The 18,840-nt window shown below is 36.7% G+C and overlaps 1 protein-coding gene across 1 annotated transcript in view; it reads left to right on the top strand.

The window, feature by feature from the left end:
- Positions 1–18,840, top strand: part of LOC150103852 (transforming growth factor beta receptor type 3-like) — a 315,988-nt gene that overhangs the window by 186,400 nt on the left and 110,748 nt on the right. The window contains exons 5-6 of the mRNA XM_090397076.1: positions 1,785–1,956; positions 7,027–7,153. Of these exons, the coding sequence (XP_090253202.1) occupies positions 1,785–1,956; positions 7,027–7,153 (299 nt within the window). The remainder of the gene's footprint in view (positions 1–1,784; positions 1,957–7,026; positions 7,154–18,840) is intronic.

Raw genomic sequence — 18,840 nt, 5'->3', positions numbered from 1 at the left:
GAGTATATGTTAAGGAGCATGGTTTCAGAAAGAGCTAAGTGAATATAAACAGACTGATCACCTTACACTAAGATGAAGTCAAATATCAAAGAAAATCCTCAGATTTCATAAGTATTATAAGAATCTGAACAGAAGAAAGACAAGCCTCACTTTGGAAGTAGGCCTTTCATTGTAGCAGATATCCATCTTTTGGAAGTATGCAATTAAGTCAGCTGCCCTGAGTATGCAACAAGATCAGAAATAATCTGAAGGAAGCATAAAAAAAAAGGATTTGTTTCATGATTAAACTTGGTTCTGATTTTCTTAGGAAAAGACAAAAAAAAGTCCCTAATGACAGTTTGGTTGCTTTAAAGACTGACCACACAGATGCACTAGAGTTTGTGGAATGGGATGTTATTAAAGGCTGAGGTTTCTTCTAGATTTTAATGTGATCCCAGTTGGTAATCATAAAATCCATTGAGATTTATTTCAGTTTGTTAAGAGCATATTATGTAAAATTCATATCCTAAGAAATCATCATCACCATCATATTTTGGTGTATACCAAATATTACAGTAAGCAAACACAATATTTCACTAATAGTTTTTCCTATCAACAACTTTCTTCCAAACTGGGAGTATATTCCTAAACTGGTCAAAAATGTTTTTATGGTGGTCACTTTTTTCATGAGGATATGGTCCTATTCTCCAAATTTAATCCAATGAGGCTGAATTTTTCTGAGGATCTTAAGCAAAATAGAAAACATCTGTATTCTTCATTTTGTCTAAAATAGTTAAACCGTGCCAGTGCAACTCTTCAAACAATAGATGTCTCTGTGGAGGAAGTGATCCCCTCCCTCCCACAATCTTTCTCCCTCATTTTTTGCTAATTTGCTCAATTAGCAAATTAGCATTATTAAAAAAAAAAAAAAAAAATCCAAATTTGGTCAAAATTAATCGAATAATAGGACTTGTGGAGGTGTCTATTGAGGACCCTCGTCCTCCTCCTGATACAACCCTTCGTTTATTTTAGTTTGTGCTGAATTTTTCAGTGGACTTCTTTAAGCAATGCCAGAAATACAGTAACTGTATTCCCGATTTGATCAAAATCTGGAATTTTGATCTGGAATCAAAATTTGTTGAACATTGCAAAAATGTTAGAAGTATTTGTAAAGGATATAACTCTCCCTTTCCAGTGGCATTTCTTTTTGTCCATTTGAGCTAAAATTCTAAGCGGGAGTATAAACAGTTAAGAAATAACTATGTTCCAGATTTGTTCTAAATGATACAACCTCTAGACATCTTCATAAGTGCATTCCCTTCCCTCTCCCCAGTCTCCTTTGTTTTAATTCAATTTTGCTGAATTTCTCACAGAATCTTCAGTGACATAAAAAATAACAGTAATTCAAATTTTGTAAAAGTTGGTTGAATATTGCAACTTGTAGGAATGTCTGCCTTCTGGGTGTTTTTTTTTCCCTCTCCCTCTAAAGAGTGCTGTTTTATCTGCTAGATCTTTTATTAATTATATTTAATGTTTCATATTTAAAAGGCTGTGTTCTGTTCAATAAAAGTAATATTCAACTTGTAACCAGCGTTACACCAGGTCCTAAGAATGTGTGTAATTTAGACCAGTCAGCTGCAGTACTCAGCCTAAGAGTTACTGCTATGGCTGTTTATAATGAATTGATATTTCACTAATATATATATATATATGTGTGTGTGTGTGTGTGTGTGTTAATTTCAGATTACATGAATACCATATACAAGAAAATGGATTTGTTTCTTAATTTATTCATTATTTCTTAGGTAACCAGTCCTTCTCATTTAGTTCCTAATCTTCCTTGGAGAATTGATATTCAGCAGAAACAGCAGTTATCATTAAGAAGATTACTGAATTGGGTACATCAAGAATATGATGCGCTTACATCGTTCTCTCGCATCCCTGTGGCAAATAAAATTACCTTGCTGGTTGGAACAGGTAATTAGTTTTTAGTAATTAGCTTATTTGTTTTTCATGAGCACATGCAACTGACCATGTAACAGTAAATTATAGCTTTTCCTATTATTGAAATAACTTTTGAAACATTTACTTCAAGGATTATTCATATTTAAAATATTCTCTCTCTTTGTTTTGCAGTCTTTTGAATATGTTAAAACATTCTTATGTTCATAAATCAGGAAGATAGATAACATTCTTTATTATTATTATTATCTTAAAACCCCATGGAGTCACAAACTCATCTAGCAGGTCCCTTTTGTCATACACGCAGCTCATCGTACTGTGTCTTAAACACATTCAAATTCTCTATAGACACCATGCTGTCAGGCAATGTATCCTAATCATTCACAACTCTCCATGCAAAAAAACCTTCTCACTACTTTGTGCACACCTTCCTTATACAGCTTCCAGGGATGACCTCTTGTTCTCCCACGTTTTTCATAAAATGGTGGGAGCCAGCCTGGTTGGCTGAGTGCTTAGCATATCCGCTCTCCAGCCAAAAGGCTGTGGATTCGAATTCCCCTGTGGGCATGGATGTTTGTGATTGTCTGTGGAAAATTGTGGTTGGTTGGCAGTAGATGGCGTTGATGTAGTTTCGGTCAGTTAGTGGATGGTGGATTGAGTGGTGGAGATAGAGTTCTAGAGCAGGTGCCCTCCCTCGATGAGTATTTGGACTCCCTGGAGGTTAAAAAAAACCCTCTTCACCGTTAATCCTGTAAAAACCCCTTAGAAACTTTTACATCTCTATCATATCACCCCTCTTCTTCTTATCTATTAAACTCTGCAGATTGCATCATCTCAACCTTTCTTCATATTTAACATTCCAGAGATCAGATACTATTTTGGTCAGTTGCTCTGGATCCTTTCAACATCTGTGCATCCTTTTGAGAATCAGGTGACCAAATCTGTGCCCAATTTTACATTATTTTCATCATTTTTTTTTCATGAATTTTCATTATTTTAAATTTAAAAAACAAATGGAATTACTGAAATAAGATAGTGTTGGAAAACATCTAATTTGTTTTCTAAAAGTTGTCTGTTGTGAGTATTTGTTGTGGCATTACATTACTGAAAAATATGAAAAGAGCATGAATTCTAAATCTGAAATAAACTTAAGTGTGTGTAAGATTCCACACCTAGCATATTAGTAGAGATCCCAGATGTCCCGTAAAATATGGGATCATCCTGTTTTTGGCTAATGCATCCTGCTGTCCCAAGAAAACTCTTCGGGACAGCTTTTTGTCCTGTATTTTAGTGTTCAAGATTGAATAACAAAATCAATGAGTTACAATTTCTATTCTATTACAAACATCGCTCTCCGTCATTACAGGGAACTGTAGACGTGTTGTTATTTTCTCAAGGCGAGTGATGGCAACACTACAACAACGATAAGTTCATTAGAACAGTGCGCATGTGCATTGACATTTTGCTGTGTGCCATGATATTGGTTCAGCTTTAAATAGCATGGAACGGTCCGCTTGACCCACGCCATTTTAGAAGCTTGCTCCGAGAGAAACAGGTTGGTGCTTGCAGAGTATTAATTACTGTACGGCTGCTGTTAAAATGTATGGTTTTTCAATTCTCCTATGGCCCTTTAACGTTGAAAATGCCGAAAAGGAAGTGTGATTATACAGACGCTTTAAAAACTCAATTTCCATTTTTAAAAAATTACTAAATTGGGCGAGACAGATAAAGTGGAGTGTATCGTTTGTGGTGGCTTGTTTAGCATCGAGCATGGCGGAAATTCCAACATTACCCAGCACATTGCTACGAAAAGACATAAATCTGCATCTCGAGTTAGTACTAGTGCAAAAGTCAGTGATTTCTTTACCAAGAAATGTATCTGGGCTCTCTTGCTGCATTGGGGTTTAACACCTTCATACTAACTATGATATGTTTATATATCAGTAAATACAGATGTGGAGTGTCCATTAAATTGAAAGAACATGGATATCAAGCATAAATTATTTGATATTTTTGTTTGCCTATGAGAAGTAGAAATTTGGTAGGCAAGGTTGGGATGAAGATTCTACCATTAATGGAGAAATTTTGGAGGAGGTGGAAGAAATGAGAAATCTGGGAGTGTTGGACAGAGACTTGAAGTTCAGGGTCACATTGATAAAATTGTAAGCACATCCAAACAGATTATGGCAATAATGAGGAAGACATTGATATGCAGAACCAAAGATGTTATGGTTTTCTCATACAAGTCTTTGATCAGGCCACATATGGAAACCAGGCAATCATATCTGTGCACAGTAGTCCACTTCCCCCCTCCCCATCCTGGTTTTCAGGATGGGGAGGGGGGGAAGTAATATTGGAAAGGGTCCAAAGAAGATTTATTAAGTTAGTGTCAGGTCTATGAAATGTCAGATATGAGGAGAGATTGAGGGAATGCTACTTAGTGCCTTATGAATAGAAGAAGAGGAGATATGGTTAAGATATATAAATTAGTGAGGGATTGTTACCAGATTAATGCTAGGGAGATATTTCATAGAGTACAGGGAGGCAAGGGTAGAACTAGAGGAAACTGTATAAGGAATTAGGTATTGTTTCTGGGAAAATTCCCATGCTACTCCTCTTAAACACTTATTATTATTACGGCTATTATAGCCTGTTTTTGTTTCCCTTATTTTAAATACATTGGCTATTTTTACTAAAAAAATTTATATATATATATATATTTTTTAGGGCATTATGGGTGAGTATTGAAGGCCATTTAGCCTTCATTATAGCCAATTATAGGAGGAAAAAACAAGGTATGTACAAAATTATTCCTTCTCTTTTATTCTGCTATAATTGTCTTCAATACTCACCCATAATGCCCTAAAATATATATATAAATGTTTTTGATTAAAATAGCCAATGTATTTAAAATAAGAGACACTTCTAAACAAAAACAGGCTATAATAGCCGTAATAATAATAATACTGTATATGGAAGTTGTGAGCAGGGGAATGAGAAGTAGGTTCTTTGAATGGAGAGTGAATGATGAGTTGAATGCACTGTTTAACAGTGTGGTGAGTTCAGAAACCAGGCCAGCAGTATTTTGAAAGATCATATAATGTATTGCACTATGCTCTACATTTGTAAACAAAGAAAGGCTTGACACTCTAATATAATCAGATCTCATTTTAAACTTTTTTTTACATCTTTAGTAATCTCATACCAGTAACTGAAAATCATTTACCAATTAACCATGTTTGCAAATATCCATGCTATCCATTTGGTTGCAGACCAACTATATATTTTGAAAGAGGATGTGTTGTACCGTGGTTTTTTTTTATGTTTGTAAACAAGAATGATTTGACAATGAAATCCAAATTATGCTAAACAGAGGAAAACAGTAAATTGGGAAGAGGGTGAGGAAAACAAAATATTGAAACATTCAAAATGGATGCCATTGCAGAGACATCTTATGTAATTAATCATCTTGTAATATGTGTAAATTATCAATTTTATAAAACAATCACTTATATTGAGTCAATATAAGTTTAATTTTTTTTTTGTAGTTATAGCACACTAGCTAGATTTTTGCCATCTGATATAGGTATCAAAATCTTTCTTAGTTCTCATACAGAGATAGCAAGGTTTTTACCCCTTCTTCAATCTTGTTTTTCCTGTTTCATTGAATGAAATAGTTCACGAGACAGGAAAACTAAGAAGAATATAAGCAATTAACAGATACTATAGCTTTATAGCCTTAGATATGAAGGTGGTCTGAAAAGTTCTCAGCCTAACAATGAGAAAACGAATTTATAATTTCAGAATTATTTTTATTTTTCAATATAATCTCCCTTAAGACTAATACATTTATTCCAGCGATGCTCCAGTGCCATTATCATGTCCCTGTAGTGGTTCTCAGTAAGATCTGCAAAATACCCCTCAACATCTGCAATCACCTCTTGCTTCGAAGAAAAATGCTGACCAATGAGGAAGAGTTTTAGTTTTGGGAAGAGACAGAAGTCAGAGGAAGCCAAATCTAAGGAATAGGGGGGGATGTTCCAACAATTCATAGTGCAGATCCCTTAATTTTCGCATTGCCAAAACACCTTTGTGGGCAGGTGCATTGTCCTGATGAAAGATGATTTTTTTCTTCTGCAAACCGGGTCTTTTCTTATGAATTTTTTCTCGTAGTCTGGTTGAAGATCGGAATAATATTCCCTGGTTATTGTTTTACCCTTTTCAAGATAATTAATAAACAATATGCCTTTAGCATCCCAAAACACCGATGCCATGACCTTTCCTGTTGATGGAACCGACTTCGTCTTCATTGGTGCTGAACAACTGGCTTCTGTCTACTGTTTTGACTGCTCTTTGGATTCTGGTGGTGAATCTAAGTTTCATCCATAGTAATAAATCGACACACAAAATCAGTTTTATTCTTGTTAAAATGCTCCAAGCACTGTTCAGGGATTTTTACGCGAGTGCTCTTTTGATCTGCTGTGAGCAAGTGAAACATTCTTTTCAAATGCCTATAGACTCAGCAGTTTCACACACTTTTGATTCGCAGGTGGTCATCCAGTACCATATTGTGCACTTGATCAATGATTTCTGGAGTTGTTACACTTTTTGGATGTTCTTCACGTGGATCATCTTCAAGGCTGGTACAACCATTTTTAAACTCGGCAGCCCATTTCTTAATTGTCGAAAATGAAGGAGAAGAGTGCCCATAAACTTTTATGAACTTTGAATGAATTTCTTTTGGCGTTAAACCTTCTTTTACAAAGAATTTTATAACCTCACAATACTCAACATTTTTGCTTCAGACAGCTCTATAAAATACTCGATAGAATGACTTGCAATTTCACATGGATGCTTATGACAGATGTACCAACTCAGAAAAAAAAAATCATGCCAATAGTGTTGCAATCTATGGTCGAGACCAAGAACTTTTCAGACCACCCTCTTATTTTGGCAACTTTAAAACAAGCTTACCAACAATTCAACTTCATTCTAGTCACTAATCTAATTGTATAATGTTTGGACAAAATAAGGACATTCAAAGTTTTGTTTAATCTTTTTTTGTTATCTGTTATTAATTGACAGATGGAAAAGCGTCTGATCATTGTAACACTAGTAGTGCTCTTCCAAATACAAATGTAGAGGCTGTCTATGTCCAACCACAGCCTGCTGTAGGATGTGTTGCTGAAAATGTTCTTCATCATAATGGAAGGTGAGGATGCTTTCTGCATATTTAACAATGAATCACTTTATTTATTTATGGTCATTATTTTTGTTTGCTACAACGAAAAAAAAATGTAAAAGGAATTTAATTAATTTTAGCTCATAAAGATTTATCTTTTGAAGTGCATAATAATTTAAGCATCCATACTGAGCACTATAAGTAATATGTAATAAAAAGATAAATTAATTTTATGAATAATGAAAATTTCAACTCAAGAATATAATAAATTTAGTTTAATCCTTTATCCGAGTGTGAGCAAACAAAGTTTGTGCCTGAAAGTATCTTCAGGACTGGGGTGAGGTGGTACAACACCTTAGTGGTATTAAACTAAATTTATTATAGTCTAACCAAGTGAAAAATAAACTTTCATCAACTCAAGAGTAGTTAAAAATTAACTTAATTTTATTTTATTGCTGTGCATAAATATATGCATTCCAGATTATTTGGAGAATTTTATTTTATATTTCAAATGCAGAGTGACAGTAAGTTAATCCGTAAAACGGTCTGTTGAATATGATACTATTTTTACTAAACTTATGCTTCTATATCATAGCTTTTTTTTTAGTATTATCTCTAATTTTCTTAAGGATTCATCAGAGTTGATATCTGTTGCTTATTCAGTTTGTCAATACTCTTAATTTTTCTTATCACTGTTTACTCTTGGCAAGTTGCCCTTGGCACATAACTTCTTGCTATCTGTTGTTATCACTTGTCACCTGTTACACAACAAATGACTCTGAATGAGGTCACCACAGCAACACGAAGAATAGTGATGTTTAGTAAAGCTGAACAAAACTCTTGGGAAGAATTTAGAAAGCATTTAGAAGATAAATATCACAAAGGCAGACAAATGCCATGATGTCCACCCAAAAATCTAAGAATTAGTAAAACAATGGAATAGGAATCCAAATCATGGTGATATAACAAGCAAAGGAAAAACAAGGATGTAACCAGTGATAAAACAGACAAAAATATTCATCAAAAAAGTTGCAATTAACATATTCTACACTGGTTGTAGAATACATCCACTAAAACAATAAAATGGTTTTAATTATTTTTTAAATTGACCTTGAAATGTTTAAATATTATCATTATCATCAAATTCCTCACATGTACCCTGAAGGGGTGTACAGGATATGATAGTACTACATGAAAAATTTACATAATTACTAACTTCCTATCTACAATTTTCCTCCAAATCAGTCTATCACTTGTCAAGACTCCAGTATTATCAGATCTTATATTTCTGTTGTCTAAGGCACATTGTACCATATCAGTCCACCTATATCTTGGTCTTCAGAGAACACTTCTTTTGCTAATCTTTCCTCGCCCATTCTGTTTAAGTGACCATACTCCTGAGATTAGCTCTGCTAACGCATTCCTGGATACTGACAATGTCAAGTTCTTTCCTAATATCCTCATTTTGAATATGATATTGCCATTGATGCCATCTCTTCATGCCTCTAATCTTTCTCAGGACTCTTATCTGCGGTCTCTAGTCTTTGGTCAAGTGTTTTACTTCTGACCCAGCTCTCAGATCCATAAGTTAAAACTGGTTTGAATACTGTCTTGTATACAGCTAATTTAGTGTTCCGACTAATTTCTCTCTTATTCCATATGAATTTATTCAATTGACTTCCCACCATACCAGCTTTGCTGATTCTGTTGTCTATTTCTATATTTAATTTACCATCTTCACTAAAACTCATGCCTAAGTAGCTGAAATGTTTTACTTGTTCCACAGGTTCCATGTTCACAACACAGTTGACATTTTCATAATTCTACCTATTTTCATTGTCTTTGTCTTTTTAATGCTGACCTTCATACCATATCTATTACAACAGTTATTCAATTTAGTCAGGGATTCTTGCAAACTTGTAGCGGATTTATTTATAAGTATAACATCGTCTGCATAAAGCAAAGAGCTGACATTAACCTCTCCAATTCTGATATCATGTTTAATACCACTTTCCTTCATAATGTGATCCATATAGATAATGAATAACAGAGGGGATAATGTACATCCTTGTCTCACACCAGATTTAACATTAAACCATCTTCCTGTACATCCTTCAATTCTAACTGCTGAATTACAAATCAAATAAAGACTAAGTATTGCTTGATATAATGCCACATTGACACCATATAACTGTAGCATGTTGAATAGCTTCTCTCTTGGCACCTTGTCATATGCCTTTTCCAGATCAACAAAACTTAAATACAGATCTTTGTTATATTCCCATGTTTTCTTAACTATTTGTCGTAAAGTGAGGATCTGATCCTGACAGCCTCTATTTGGCCTGAATCCAGCTTGTTCTTCACCAAGCTTTTCTTCCACAATTCTTCTCAACCGTTTCTCAAGTATACTTGCATAGATCTTGCCAGGAACACTCAGTTAGGAAATACCTCTGTAATTCTCACAATCAGTTTTATTTCCCTTGTTATATATGGGCACTATTAGAGCTCTACTCCAATCATTGGGAATTCCTCCTTCTGACCAGGCTTTCAGAACTATGCAGTGCAGCCACTATAAGACTTTTATACCACCATACTTCAGCATTTCTGGTTGAATATTCTACTCCTGCTGCCTTTCCACATTTCAAGCCTTTGGCTTTTTCTAATTCAAGTATGGATATGTATTCCTTACTGTATGCCTGTTGAGTGTTTTATACCACTGTGCTATCACTGCTTGTTTCATTTAGCAATTTTTCGAAGTAATTACTCCATACTTCAAGGATATCTTTTCTCCTGTTTTCATGTCACTTTTATCATCTCTAACTCCTTTTACAGCCCTCTTTCCTCCATTCCTAAGCTTCTTCAACAACCTCCAGAATATTTTGCCACCTTCTTGATATTTATTTTCTATGTTCTTGCCAAAGTCCTCCCATGACTTTTGTTTAGCTAGTTTTACACAGTGTTTAGCATTCTTGCATTTGTCTCTATATTCTCTAAGAGCACAAGCTGACTTATTTGCCAGGAACTTTTGATATGATTTCTTCTTTTCCTTCACTGCCTCTTTAACTTCTTGTGTCCACCATGGAGTCCTAATTTTTCTATCCTTGCAGACAACCCCACCAAATGCTTCTCTGGCTGAATCATTCAGGGTATTCTTCAAGGCTTGCCACTGACTCTCCAAGGTTTGGTTCCTGTTCTCAAACTCTTTCATTTTTTCTTCAATAATCTTTGTATATGTTATCTACAGTTCACATCTGAAAGCTGCTCAACTTTTATTCACTTTAAAACTTTCTTACATGTTATTCTTTTCAATATGAAATTCAATTTTATCCTGTTCAAGACTAAATAGGGATCGCTTCCAATTTCAAATCCTCCATACACTCTGGTGTCTTGCAACAGGGAGAAAACATCACTATCAACAATAACATAGTCAATGAGACTTTTTTTATTCCTTGCCTCTTCTCTTCATGTGAATTTGTGCACATTTTTATGTTGGAACATGGTATTAGTAATAACCAGTCCATGCCCTGAGTAGAAATCCAACAGATATTTGCCATTTATTAGCTTTGCTCTTGTCTCCAAATTTTTCCAAAATATTTTTGTATGTCTGACAATCATTTCCTACTCTGCTATTCAGATCCCCAACACGGACCAACTTTCCTTTTTCATTGTGTCAGTTGCTTTTTCTAAAGCCTCAAAAAATTCTTCCACTTCTACCTTAGTAGAACCTTCTGTGGGACCATAGGCACAAATAAGTTTCATTGTCCAGTTCCCCATTCTCATATTTGCCCACATCACTCTACTTTAGACCGCCTGCCATTCAAGAAGATTAGCCTCATATTTTGTGTTGAATATTATGACTACTCCTTCTTTTCCTTGATTGTCATTGCCTGAATATAACATTTTGTATTTATTGCTCAGAAAGATCTCACCAATTTTTGTCTTTTTTTTTTTTTGTTTCAGTCACCCCTATTATGTCGATCTGGTACTTATCTAATTCCTGAGCTAGCTGCATTTCTTTTCCATTCAGGCTTCTTATGTTGATAGTACTGATCTTTAACTCTGGTGATGTTGAGTTGGGGTGTGTTTTCAGATGTGTTCCAGTAGCTGACTTTTCGCTGTTCTCCCTGGTTCCCTGGCGAAAACAAGGGGGGGCCTTGTTTAACTGGGCGATGCCCCAGCCGGCATGAAATTTTATCATGTATCATCATTTTGTATTTTGGTTTAACCAATAAGAATACAATTTGGTCGGCTAAATCCCAAATTGCCAGCCCATCCTCGTTCGTTTAGTTTCCAGGTAGATACCCAACAGGATGCACCATGAGAAAGTGAGGATTGGACATTAGATCAGAAGCCCTGGTCGGTTCTCCACATTCCTTTAAAGGCGATGTGGAGGTCTCCTCTCAGTTATATAGCTTTAACCCTTAAGCACCCCATGTTTAAACATAGATGTATAAAATTTTAAAATTGTCTGATCTTTGTAATTAAGAAAGTTTAGCTAGAATATCTGATAGACTGTGATTAACCAGTGTTCTCATTCTACTCTTCAGTAAGAGAGTCAGATTGTTAAAAAGGAATTTCCATATTTGGATTTTCTAGGAAAGATCTGTCTGGGTGTATTATGAGGAACAGCAGAATATGAAGGACATGAGTGAAAAAAAATTCTGGGCAAAACGCAATGAATATTTGTGAGAAAGAAATGAGAGCTGGTACAGAGCATTATCTATAGAGAGGAAAGGTATTATTATTATTACATGGGCATCTCCATGGCACCTGTAGACTGATTGAGAGAGGCCCTAAACATTAGACCAAGCACTAAGCAATATTTGCACATTGTGTCTTACTTCGCTTTGAACTTGTTCACCGACAGATCACCCACAACCAACTTTGGCAACCCATTCCACTCATTCACTACTCCAAGCAAAAAATCTGGTACTCACATCTTACTAACCATGCTCTTGCTCAATTTCCACAATGACTTGTATTTCTACTCCCCATTAGTCATGTACTGAAAAATTTCCTCTGTGTCAATCCTTTTAAAACATAAGTAACTTATGTATATATTATGTCTAACTTTTCTGCATATCAACCAGCTTCTGTAACCCACAAACTTCATAAGGAATACTAATTTCTAGATTCTCTTCCTCTTTCCCATCTCCAAGAAATCCAGCTGACAAGACCTGTGCAAAATAATCTGAAAGGGCTATATCAAGGCCTTATAAGGTGGCAGTAATCTCCTTTTGTCAGTGTATTCTTCAATAACTGGGTAACCCTATGAGTTAATGAGCCTCATCCATTTCCTGCAGTCTAGTTCCCTCAGTGCAGTAAACAGCTAGTAATCTTTTCATCTCGACAGGCATAATTTTATACTTTACCACATTAACTGATAGCCATTCTCCTTTGTCCATACTATCCATCTATTTAAATCATCCTGCAAGATACACTGCTTGGAAAGAAGTCAACAGATACCCCCTCCTCCCATGGGCAAGGATCATCGCACCATGTAATGAGTCACGTGTTTGTAGTTGGTATAAATTGGAGGAATATGTTGCTTCTAAGTGAGTACAACCATGTCCTGGTGAAATGGCTGCAAGAAGGTAACTGATGGAGTTTGAAAGAGGGATTGTGATAGGATGTCATGTTGCAGGCCTGTCTGTTCGGCAAGTTGTTGACAAATTGGGCCATCCCAAGTCAACGGGATGGCCCAATGGTATGGTATCACTGATACCATACTGAGATGGAAGTGCAGGGAGTCAACTGCAAGTGCTACCCACAGTGGACACCCACTACACTCACCAGATGTGACCATAGGGTACTACGAAAGATAATATCTAAAAACTACCATTTGTTGGCAACTCGTTGAATGCAGAGTTCTGGGCATCAACTGGAACATGAATCTGCACAAAAATAGAATGGTCCAAAGTTCCATTAATCACTATCATACGCTTGTGGAAAGTATACCCAATAGGATTGATGCCATCATCTCAGCAAAAGGAGGTCCTAAATATTATTAAAATGGATGCTATGGCTGTTGACTTCTTTCCAGGTAGCATATCTACATAATCTTCATTAACTATTGCTCCACTCAGTTTTTCATCATCAGCAAAGAATTGTTTTAGTAGCATAGTAGGCATAATTTCAGTCTCATAATCTGAAGTTCATGAGTTTGATCCTCACTTGGGGCCCAGCAATTTTTTGCCCACACATGGCACTGATATGCTATAAATCACGTGACCTTTCACATGTGAGTCTATATATATAAAACTGAATATCTCCCCTCATATCATATCCTGTATCAGGGCTGTCCAAAGCATTGCCCATGATTTTGTGCGGCCTGCCTGTGGATTTTGATTTTCATGAGCGAAAAAATAAAATAACAATTTAAATCGAATGCTTATTAGATATTTTAATTCTATCACTAATCGATAATCTTGATGTTAGTAATTTTATTTGGTGTTTTTACACCACTATATACCGACATGTTTTTCAAATATTAGATTGTCAAAGAAGCGTTCTTACACTCCTTTGTTCCAACGTGCATGCTCTGGGTTCTCACGGGGAACGTGAGTGCACAATTAGTGTTGTTCATTTGTTCAGCTTTCAAGGTTGTGTTGCTGCTACTCACCAAATTACTAGATATGCATTGTGATATGACCGTCAGATAATTTTTTTTTTCTAATATGGCCCTCAGATTACCTAAGGTTGGATAGCCCTGCCCTATATCATTAATATAAAATTAAGCAGTAATGGCCCAAGTGTAGAGCTCTGCGATATACTGCTAGTAATAAGCCTTCTCTTGAACTCTACTCCTCCATAAACTGCTCTCAAATGTCTATACATTAACCATCCTTTTATCCACATCACGAGTTTCATATATGTAAATTTTTTTAAATATACATATATGAACTCTGCATACAAGCAGTCTCACTACCCATAACACAGCAGTGCCATCTGTGTGTGCACGCAAGTGGTTAGTAAGTATCCATCCATATTATTTGTTAGTATCCATCCTCTAATTTATTATTAGTATTATTATACAGGTATTTCCATTTAGTCAGATTTATTGGTGGGAGAGTGATTATTCACACACTATCCATTTTTCACACATACTTATTATACTTCACTGCTGAAGCACTCACAACAACCACTGGCAATCCATTCCACTCATTCACCACCTTCCAAGCAATAATTGTAGTCCTAACACCCTTGCTAACCACATTTACACAACTTCCATGGGTAATCCCTCATTTTCTTTCTTTCTGCTATGTAGTGAAAAAAAAAGTCATCTGTGCTAATTCTGTAGAAAATCTTTAATAACTTATATACTTTTATCGTGTTTCCTCTTTTTTTTTTTTTTTTTGTCTGTTAGCCATTTTTTGAAGCCCACAGACCTTCAATCTCTTCTCGTAGGGAAACATTCCATAGACATGCCACAACCTTTGTCGCTTGCTTCTGGATTCTCTCCACCACTTCTTCTTCTTCCCATGTAATTCAGATGACCAGATCAGCATGCAGTAGCCCCGATGTGGACTTATTAAAACCTTGTAAAAGGAAACAATAACTTTTCTATCCCTGTTTGCTATTTTTTTTTTTCAACACCCATGTAATCTGATGTGCTGTTTTGGCTAATTTTGCAGTATGTCTTCTAAACTTTAACTCTCTTTCCACAATCACCCCTTCCCCCTCCAAGACCCTGGCCTCATCAGTTTTCTGCATTTCTGTTCTGTCAGTATAGTACACAGTATGTGATCTCTTCTTTCCAAAGTGCATCACATCAATTACACTTGGCTACATTCAACTGACAGCTATTTACCTTTTGCCCATATTGCTAATCTATTTAAGTCATCCTCCCTAATAAATGAAGGTAATACTTTGCAATTTTGCATCATCAGCAAACAATGTTCATACGTTGAAGGAGGTACAGTAAAATAGTTTGATGTTAAATCAGGTGTGCATCAAGGGTGCACATCATCTCCACTATTATTCATTATCTATATGGAACACAATTATTAAGGAAAGTGGTATTAAACCTGATATTATGAATATTATTATTGTACAGACATTGGGTCCATTGAGTCCAAAGACTCATCACAGGAGACCCAAACTATTCACATAATCTGTCATTCTTCTCCTTGAACCCATTATTATTACTATTATTACTATTATTACGGGCAACTCCAGGGAGTCATTAGACTCATCGAGAGAGGCCCCAAATCATATTCATCACAACTATCTGACATTCATACAGTATCTATCATACCTCGCCTTAAACTCATTCACTGTCACAGCATCCACTACAGACTCAGGGAGCGCATTCCACTCATTCACTACTCTAAAAGTAAAGAACCCAGCTCTAACACCTTTACTAACCACACTTTTGCCCAGTTTCCATGGATGTCCCCTAGTCCTCCCACAACCAGCCCTGTTCTCAAAAATATCTTCTGAATTAATTTTATAGAAACCCTTCAGTAATTTGAATGTCTCAATCATATCTCCCCTCCTCCACCTATCAACCAATTTTTGCAACCCACAAATCCTCAACCTGTTCTCATACGGTTCATTCCACAGACCTGCTATCATCTTGGTCACTCGCCTCTGGATCCTCTCCACCTCCTCCCCATCAAGAAGAAACCTAGGTGACCAAATCTGAGCACAGTAGTCTAGATGGGGTCTTATCAAGGCTCGATAGAGAGGAACAATAACCTGCTTGTCTCTGCTTGTCAACGTATTCTTCAGCAACCAAGTGATTTGATGAGCTGCTTTGGTCACTTTTGCAATGTGTCCCCTAAATTTCAATTCCTTATCCACCAACACTCCTAAATCTCGTGCCTCATCAATTTCCTGGAGCAGGGTTCCACCAATGCAGTAAACTGCTGCCAATCTTTTCACCCCAAAATGCATAACCTTACATTTTGCCACATTAAACTGACATCCATTCTCCTTAGCCCAGACCTCCAATCTATCCAAATCATCCTGCAAAATTTTGACGTCATCTGCATTCACTATTGCCCTACCCAACTTCGCATCATCCACAAACAAATGAACTGTTCCTCTCAGATCATTTCCTATATCATTTATGAACAAATTAAACAGCAGTGGTCCAAGAACAGATCCTAGTGGCACACCACTAGTCACAGGCCGTCTTGTGAACTCTACTCCCGAGTAAACCACTCTCTGATATCTCTCCATCAACCACCCTCCTATCCATCTCACCAACCCTATGTCCATTCCCATATGCTGCAATTTACTGATTAGAATTCCGTGTGGAATCCTGTCAAAGGCCTTTGCAAGGTCCAGTAGAATCACCGTAAACCCATTACCCTTATCCAGTTCAGCCGTCACTGTGTTATAATACGTGAGCAAGTTACTGAGGCATGACCTACCCTTCACAAAACCATGTTGTCCCCAATACAGTATCCCATTTTCTTCTATCCAATCTTGTATTTTCCTCTTGACTATTTTCTCTAAGACCTTGACAATGATTCCTGTTATGCTAATCGGTCGGTAATTTACAACAGCAGTCTTGGAACCACCTTTATGCAGTGGAACTATTTTCCCCTCTTTCCACCCGCTCGGGACTAACCCAGACCCGAGACTCAAATTAAACAAAATGGTCAAGGGTACTGACAATTTTTTAGCTGCTTCTCGTACAACACGAGCTGGTATACCATCCAATCCCACAGATGTATTGACATTGAGGTTATGCAATAGATTACTCACCTCCACTTCATTAACCACAATTCCCGTATAATCTACTGGTTTATTCGTTTCTGCAATGTCACCACCTGGATGATATACTTTTGCAAAGTGCTCACTCAGTAACTCAACTATCTCAACTGATTCAGTTACCTCCCTACTATCGGCATTCTTTAAAATCAATTTGCCATGTACATTTTTCCTTTTACTTGCTACATATCTAAAAAACTGTTTAGGATTCTCTTTAGCCTGCTTGGCCAATGTTCTTTCGTAATCCTTTTTTGCTTTTCTTACCACACTCGTCACCCTTCTGGCCTGCGCTTTATACCGTTCATGTGCCTGCCGGTCACCCTTCTCCTTAAATTCCCTCCATAGTTGTTTCTTTTTTTGCAACTCAAGCTTAATGGTGTTATTCATCCATTTAACCCCTACTTGATTTATTATTCGGACTCTAGGTATACAGTCAGCCATTGCTTCATGCAAGCACTTCTTAACTACCTCCCATGGACTATCAACTTCTAGTCCTTGCAGTTGTACATGCCATGGCACTGAACCAATCAAACTCCTAAGCTTGTCATACTTTCCAGCCCGATAATTCCACATGTACCCTGTCTTAATTGAAAATTCTGCACCTTTAGCCACCTCCCAAGTTAAGACCCTGTGATCACTCTCACCGATTGGTGGCAATGTGGTCATATTTGTTACAGCCAAATCCTCAGATGTAATTACTAGGTCAAGCACTCTCTGACCCCTAGTATTTTCCATTACATGCTGTCGCAGATAGTTATCCCTTAATAACCGCATAAAATCCAGTTCCTTCCTCCCATGTGTCCTCTCCTCACTCCAATCAATGCGACCATAGTTGAAATCTCCCATAATAATCACCCTCCTTCCACCCATTTCTTCTATTTGCTTGTGCATACTGTCACCATCATCTTTTCCATCACCTGGTCTATAGCAGCACCCAATTGTATATTTAGTTCTGCTAGCCACAATCTCACACCAAATGGCCTCAAATGTGCTCTTTTCTCTATCCTGCAATTCAACTTCTATTCTACTTTGGCTGGAGCTCATCAGCTATCATCAACAATACTCCTCCCCCCATTTTATTCTCTCTGTCATTCCTGAACACACTATACCCATCACATTCAATCCCACTAGTTATATCATCTACAGTCAGCCATGTTTCACTAATACCTATAACCTGTGGTCTGGAAGTGCCAACCATGGCCAGAAACTCTTCCTTCTTGTTCCTAATACTCCTAGTATTAGTGTACATGAATTTAAGACCCCCATTAGCCCCAACCCTACCTTGATGCCTTATATTAACTATCCCTCTCTGATTTGTTGTCCTTATTTGCTTTGGCATATTATATTCATTCTTACATTCAACTGCCTCCATAAGGACTGTATCTCTACCCCCCCCCTAACAAATCTAGTTTCCCTGAATTTGCACATCCACTACATTCAGCAACACTTTCTCAAGTCTTCTTACACCGTAACCATTCAAATGCAAGCCATCCATCTTATATAGATCCTTTCCCCCATCAAACTCACTCCACACATCCACAAATTCCACACCACTCGTCATACATAACCCACGCATAAAGTCATTTGCAATTATAGCCCTCCTTTTAAACATTTCACTGTCATACCGTGGCAAAAGACTAATCATTCTAACTCTCTCACTCTTTTCTTTTGCTACCTCAAACAATTCATTCAGGTCTTCTATCATTTCCATTTTATCTCCTTTCAAATCATTCGTACCTGCCACAACAATCATTTCTTTCACCCTTTCCTTTTGCTCTCTAATAGACGCAGTTACGTCCTTTATGGTCGCACCAGGTTGGTACGATTTTGTCAAATCCTCTACTAACACACCTCGTACTAACGAGTCTCCATACAGCACTCTATCCTTCATTTTGTTCATGTTCACATTCATACGTCTATTTTTCCTGTCATACCTTTTATTATTGGTTGGTTCATTCAGTCTACTTTTGTTCATGCACTCTAGCTGCTGTTTT

The sequence above is a fragment of the Typopeltis vanoorti genome, chromosome 8, assembly GCF_054136105.1.
Source record: "Typopeltis vanoorti isolate ZY-2024b chromosome 8, IOZ_Tvanoo_1.0, whole genome shotgun sequence".
NCBI lineage: Eukaryota > Metazoa > Arthropoda > Arachnida > Uropygi > Thelyphonidae > Typopeltis > Typopeltis vanoorti.
The sequence above is the reverse complement of the archived record's forward strand: the minus strand, read 5'-3'. Positions and strand labels throughout refer to the sequence as shown.